General features: G+C 43.8%; 1 protein-coding gene across 1 annotated transcript; it reads right to left on the reverse strand.

Moving 5' to 3' along the window:
* Nucleotides 1-3,937: 3,937 nt before the first annotated feature.
* LOC125350058 (NADH dehydrogenase [ubiquinone] 1 alpha subcomplex assembly factor 2-like) lies at nucleotides 3,938-4,580 on the reverse strand. The gene has a single exon (XM_048344309.1). The coding sequence runs from the start codon at nucleotides 4,578-4,580 to the stop codon at nucleotides 4,095-4,097; it is 486 nt and encodes a 161-aa protein (XP_048200266.1). The 3' UTR covers nucleotides 3,938-4,094.
* Nucleotides 4,581-7,248: the final 2,668 nt, after the last annotated feature.

A 7,248-nucleotide genomic window follows, 5' to 3' on the forward strand; every position in this document is an offset into this window, starting at 1 on the left:
TTTGAGTGGGAGATGAGACTCCATAGTTTGCCATCTTTCTTGTGTTTCTTCTGCCCATTTGGATTGGGAATGCCAATCTACAAGTACTTGTGAGCACCATTTAAGACCCAAAGCAGACCTTTCCAAGCACCGTTGTGTAAATCTTAGAAGTTCACAATTATATATCCTGTATACCTTGTATACAAGATATCTTATATACCTGTGTGTAAAATTAGATTTGGTGTTCCTAAAGAATACAATTTTGATATAACAACCAATCCTGAGCCCTTTATTCAGTAGTTACTTATTTACTGTTACAACCATATGAGCAATGTTTTTTTCTTATATTGTCTTTGAACCCCTTTGATTCACTCTGATTGAGCAGGGATACCCTCTATCAAATAACCAGGGGTCAATGGAATCTGGAGGTACTGGAAGTAAGTCAGGAGGGTAAGTTAGAGGTAGTAAGGAGAATAGAGTAAAATGGATGGGGTGGTGGTGGTGATGATTTTGTTTAGTTTCAGTGACATGGAAATGTGGAGAAGAGGAGAATCAGTAGAAAGAACAAGGTTAAAATGATAGACAATGGAGTGTTAGCAGAAAAGAGTGGAGGTGTTATTCATAGGAAAGTAAATTTTTAAAGAAGAGAATGTGAAGAGAGAGATAAAGTAAATATAGTGGAAGACAAATAAACAAAACAGAGAAAAGTTATTAAAAAAAAGAAAGAAAGAAAGAAAAAAAACCAGAAAAATGAACAACCAAAAAAAAAAAACTTGATAAAACAAACAGGTAAAAATGTAAAACAAAAAGTCAATGACGTTTTAGAAATGAAAAATATGCTTAAAAGTTGTTTTGGAAAAAAAAACGGAGTCTTCCTTGTTTGGGTGGGCTTTCTACAGTCTCGTTTCCTTGTGATGGTCTGCAGTCTATTTTGCTGGTTGGCTGGTTTGACTTGCTTTCAGTTTGCACGGGGTGGATCTGCTCTGACCCTCCTCCCCTGTTAGTGCAATCCTGGGGCTCTGTGGTTCACACAGCTTGCAGGTAGGCCTTGGGCATCCACTGTAGATGGGGACGTGAACAGTCTTGGGGGCTGTGGCTCCTCCCATCTGCTGTGGGCCATTGCCTTTAACACCTGGCTTTGAATAGGCTGTGGACTCAGCTGGGCAGGGCACCTCTGGCCTGGTTTACCTGGCTGAGAGTCGCTTGCCTGGGGGAGGTTCTTCCCTCCTGGGCAGAGCTGGCTATGGAATTCAGCTCTGTTTCGGGCTGGGAATTGGGTTCCTCTTTGATGGGACAGTTTATCTGTCTCAGAACTGTTTTTTCTCCCATCTGGTTGTTCTGTGCCACCGGTAGCTGCTCGCAACTTTTGGTTTTTAATTTAACAATTCTGGTGGGCAGGGCAGGGCACCTCTGGCTGAGTTCATAGGAGTGTGTGAGCTGCAGCCCAGTACGAGCCTTCTGCCTGGGCAGGGGGCATTCTCCTGGGCAGAGCTGGCTCTCACTGGTCGGTCCCTCTTGCCCTTTTCAAAGATGGCCTCTTTGTCCTTGCTTTCCCCTGGCCCGCTTTAGTTCCAGTCTGGTCTGAGCCTATTTCAGTGTCAAAGATGGTGCTTTGCTCTGGATGTGGGGGAAGGGCTACCTTCAAGGAGTTGCTCTGTGGGTGGGAGTTAGAATGCCTTTCATGGGGTACTCACGCTTTCTCTGCGATTTCGGCATGTGTCTGCTGCCGCCTGGAAGATTTCTCCCTTTTCGCCACTGTGTGCTTTAGGTGCGTGGAGTGCAGGGCGGCACTGGCATGGCGGTGGGTCACTGCCCGGAGCTCAAATCTGTGTTTTCAGGCCAGCAAAATTGATTTTGCCTTTCTGGCCAGAATCCCTGTACTGTTATAACTTACTTGGGCTGTCTTTCTAGGAGTAAAAAATTCCTTATAGTGGGAAAACTGTGATGTCGGAGGGAGCTCACCTAGGGCTCTGCTCCTCCGCTGTCTTCCCGGAAGTTCGCAGATCCACCTATGTCGTTTAATTGGAGAATTAAGTATGTTAATGTTGAGAGTTAGGATTGAGAGATGATCATTTGTTCCTTTCAATATAGCTTTCTTGTTAAGAGCTGTGTCTTCCCAGTTCTTGATCTGATATTCTGGCTTTCTATTTACTGTTCATTTCTCTATCTGTATTGTGATCTTGATTATTTTTCCTGTGTAATACATGTTTGAGGATTTTCTGTAAAGCTGGTTTTGTGGAGCTATATTGTTTCAGTTTTTCCTTACTGTGGACAACTTTTATTTGACCTTTGGCTATGAATGAGAGTTTAGCTGGGTACTGTATTCTTGATTGATAGTTATTTTTATTTAGGGATTGGCATACCTCATTCCAGACTTTCCTTGCTTTCATGGTTTGTGCTGAGAAGTATGGGGTAATTCTGATTGCTTTTCCTTTATATGTGATTATTTTCTTCTCCCTAACAGCTTTAAGGATTCTTTCCTTGGACTCTATTGATCTTGTTTTAATCACAATGTGTCGGTGGGATGTCCTTTTCTGGTCTAGTCGGTTTGGGGTTCTAAATGCTTCTTGCATCTGTATAGGCCTATCCTTCTGGATATTTGGGAAGCTCTCAGCTAATATCCTGTTAAATAGGTTGCCGATTGCATTAACTTCTTTCTGTAGGTTTTCCTGGATACCTATTATTCTTAAATTGGGCTTCCTAATTGTGTCTTGGAGCTCCTGGAGTGATCTGTTTTGCCTATTGGATTCGTTTTGTATTGATTTCTTATCTTATATTTCTCCATAGATTCTAGGGAATCTTCAGCTCCTGAGATTCATCCTCTGCTTCATCTATTCTGCACTGTAGGCTAGCTATTTGATTTTGAATATCTTTTCCTTCTGACTGGTCTTTCTCGATGATTTCCATGTCTTTGCTATAATTATCTGTTAGGTCCTGCATGGACTTCTTTACTTCATTAATTTGGTTCTGAGTGCTGTCTCCCAAGTCTTTTAGCTGGAACTCTTGAAGTTCATTTATCTTTCTATTTGTGGAGGCCATGGGATCCTGTATTATTTTATCGACAGATTGATGTGTTAATCTTTTTGTCGCCTCTTCATGCTCTAGAATAGTTGTCTGAAGAGATTCAAACTTTTCATTTAACATTTTCATCAGTAGAGTTTGTAGAGCATTTCTAGGATTCTCTTCTTTTTTTTTTAACCTTCTAAAATATTTTAATTATTTTTTTTGCCAGCATCAGGGTTTGAATTCAGGGCCTTGCCCTTGCTTGGCAGGCTCTTTACCACTTGAGCCATACCTCCAGCCCAGCTTTTTGCTGGGCACATAGGCATGCAGTCTTGTGGACTTTTCTTCTTCAGGTTGGCTACAAACCTCTAGCACATGGATCTCAGACTCTAGAGTAGTTAGTATTATAGACATGGGCCACCAGTTCCAGGTGAAAAGTAAATTTTGTATATGACTTATCCATATTTTTCTTCAATATACAAGCCACCAAATCTCAATTGTAAGTGGAATTTCTTTTTGTTTTGAGAACTCTCCCATTTTTTTCTTTTCAGTGTAATTTTCTCATGAACTCCAATTACCATCCCATTTCTCTCCTTGCTGTCCTTTCAGGTTTTCATGATTGATTTTCTCCTGTTAATTTGATTTCTTTCAAAAGCTGCATTTGTCTCATCTTTGCATTAAGCTCTCTATGGCTTCTTTGTTATTCTCTAAATTTTATGTTTACATAATATGTCTATGTTCACGGTTTAGTCCTTTGGAATCTTCTGAGACCCTGATTCACTTGTGGGAGAGCCCGCTGTTTAGTGCTACTAAGATGTGTCCTGTTAGTTCTTCACAGGTACAGGACACACCTCAAAGGTTAAAATCAAAGAAGGGAAATAATTGTAAGTAAATTTATAACACGTAAAGATGACTAAGTCCTGGGTAGGATTCAAGTCTAAGGGAGTTAGGCCATGCAAAAAGTGAATTCTTAAGCTGCATGGAGTACAGTTGGTGTATAAGAGAAATACAAAGTAGTGGACTTTTTACTGCTTTCATTTGTTAAAATAGTCACACCCATGGAAGTGAGTGAGTTTTCCATAGTCCATTCATTGGGTGTGTCTCTTGTCACCTTATGGCATCCAGGATCCTGGCTGGAAGGTTTTCCCAGTGCTGGTGGGAGCCACTGAGGGTTCTTCCTTTCTGAAGTGTGGAGCAGAGGCATGGCCTTTCTGCTCAGTTTGCATAGGCAGAGGCAAGAGCTCTTCCTTCCTCTCTTTGCAGAGCAGTTTTTCTTTCTCATAAAAATCTTGGCCTTTTCTTTTTATTTCTTCTCTATATTTTTCATTCTTCAGTATTTCCTCCATAGTTGGTTGAGTCTTTCTTGTTTTTCTAATCCAAGCTTCCCATTCTGTTGGGATGGTCCCTACTTCATAGTCTACTTCATTTTTATTTGCTGCTTCCATAATCCTTTTCTCTCGGATAGTTTGTCCTGTCCAGTTCTTGTACTCCGGGATATAGTAGTACTTTTTCCCGAAGTGGTCGGTGCCCACATGCTCCTTCACCTCCTTGGACAGCGCTCTCCATGCAATGTGGAGCAGACCCCGTGCCCAGCCCATGCTCACAGCCTGACTTCCCTCTAGGATTCTCTTCTAGGTCTTTGATTGACTACTCTCCTTCCTGCTTGTTTTGAGTGGGAGATGAGACTCCATAGTTTGCCATCTTTCTTGTGCTTCTTTTGCCCATTTGGATTGGAAATGGCAATCTACAAGCACCAGTGAGCACCATTTAAGACCCAAAGCAGACCTTACCAAGCCCTGTTGTATAAATCTTAGAAGTTCACAATTATATACAGATAATATAAAATCAAATTTGGTGTCCCCAATGAATACAATTTTGATATAACAACCAATCCTGAGCCCTGTATTCAGTAGTTACTTATTTAGTGTTATAACTCTATGAAAAATTTTTGTTCTTATATTTAGTTCTTTTTGGACTGGTGGGATTTCTCTATGAACCCCTTTGATTCACTCTGATTGAGCAGGGATACCCTCTATCCGATCACCAGGGGTTAATGGAGTCTGGAGGTCCTGGAAGTAAATTTAGGAGGGTAAATTAGCGGTAGAGAAGAGAATAGAGTAAAATGAATGGGGGGAGGGGTGTGATGATTTTGTTTTAGTTTTAGTGAAGTGGAAAGGTGGAGAAGAGTAGAATCAGTAGAAAGAACAAGGTTCAGATGATGGACAATGGAGAGTCAGTAGAAAAGAGTAAAGGAGTTGCTCATAGGAAAGTAATTTTAAAGAAAGTAAGTGTGAAAAGAGAAACAAAGAAAAATACAGGAAAAAAAAAACACAGAAAGCCCCCCAAAATCACCAAAAAAACTTCAATAAAACAAACAAATAAAAACAGAAAACAAATGACAACTCAAAAAAAGGAAAATAAAAAAGCTTTAAAAAATGTTTAAAAAAATGGAGTCTTCCTTGTTTGGGTGGGCTCTTTCCAGTCTCCAGTTTCCTTGCGATGGCCTACAGTCTATTTTCCTGCTGCTTGGATGGTTTGATTTGCTTTCAGTTTGCAAGGGGTGGATCTCCTCTCACCACCTTCCCCTATTAGTTAAATCCTGGGACTCTGTGATTCGCACAGCTTGTAAATGGGACTTGGGTGTCCTCTATAGTTGGGGGACACTGAACAGTCTCAGGAACCATGGCTTCTCTCGTGTGCTGTGGTGCTGCTTCCTTTAATGCTTGGCTCTGAAAAGTGTGCAGACTCAGCAGGGCGGGGGGCCTCTGGCCTGGTTTACCTGGCTGAGAGTTGTTTGCTGAGAAGGAGTTTCCTCCCTCCTGGGTGGGGCAACCTTCTCCTGGGCAGAGCTGTCTGTGGAATTCAGCTTGGTTTGCTGGTGGGAGTTGGGCGTCCTCTGTAAGGGAGCCATTTATCTGTTTTGGGAATGGTTTACTCTCCTGTCTTGATTGTTCTGTGGCTCTAGTAGCTGCTCACTGCTTTCAGTTCGATTTTATAATTTCTGACTGCTGGAGAGTGGGCAACTGTAGCATCGGTGGGGCGGGGCATGGTGGGGCACCTCTGGCTGAGTTTACCTTAGTCTGTGGGCCTGGGTCCAGGGAGAGATCCTCCCACATGGGCAGGGGGACTTTCTCCTGGGTGGAACTGGCTCTCACCGGTCAGTCACTCTTGCCCTTTTCAAAGATGTCCCCTTCATCCTCATTTTCCCCTGGCCATCTTTAGTTCCAGTCTGCTCTGACTGGGTCTATGCCAGAGTCAAAGATGGTCCTTTGCTCTGGTGGTGGGTGAAGGGCTCGATTCCAGAAGCTGCTCTTTGGGCGCCAGTGAGAATGTCTTTCGTGGGGTACTCACACTTTCTCTGTTGTTGGGGTCCAGCTTTATGGACTTCAGGGTGAAGGGCATTGGAGAGCGCACCCGAGACGCCGCCCTTCCTCCCAGCCCTGGGGAATGCAGAAGCAGGCCACAATTCTCTGTGTCCAGAACCGGAAGAACTGGCTTTGCAACCAGCCCCCAACTTTCTCACCAGCCCAGGCGCCCCCAGTCTCTCCCTGGCGTGGTGCTTTCGAGTGACGTTAGCTCATGAGGGGGTCATATGACAAGCTCACAGCCTATCAGCGTCCTGGCGGGTCAGTCTCCTTTCGTTCCTTCCTATCATTTCCCTTTACCCCCGCCTTAATAAATCAGATTGCTCTTGAAGCTTCTCCGAGATCCATGTATGCTTGGCTTTCTTTACTGGTAAGGAGGTGGGCAAAGCGTTCTCGTTCGGCCGTGTGCACGTGAGGTCAGTGCTGGCTCCCCCGCCCCATCCTGGCCTTACCTGCGGGCTGGGTGACCAGGGGAGAGGGTGAGAAAGGGAGTTGTTAGAAGCGTAGCAGAGCCTTAGTCCCCGCGCCAGGGGAGGCAACCCGAGCCTGAAACTCTGTGATTTTGTCCCATCTGTGCTTAGCATGTGATCCACATCTGTCTGCTGCTGTCTGGAGGATTTCTTCCTGGTTGCCGCTGTGTGCCTTAGGTGCATGGAGTGCCAGCGCTGGCACCTGTGTGGCGGAAGAATGGTGCCCAGAGCTCAAATCTATGTTTTCAGGCTAGCAAAGTTGATTTTTCCTTTCTGGCCAGAATCCCTATACTGTTATAACTTAGTTGGGCTGTCTTTTAGGAGTAAAAGTTCCTCTGGAGTGGTAAAACTGGGATGTTGGAAGGAGCTTAGCTAGGGCTCTGTTGCTCCTCCACCGTCTTCCCAGAAGTAAACAGTTTTATTCTTGATGA

The sequence above is a fragment of the Perognathus longimembris genome, chromosome 4 (assembly GCF_023159225.1).
Source record: "Perognathus longimembris pacificus isolate PPM17 chromosome 4, ASM2315922v1, whole genome shotgun sequence".
NCBI classification, from domain to species: Eukaryota; Metazoa; Chordata; class Mammalia; order Rodentia; family Heteromyidae; genus Perognathus; species Perognathus longimembris.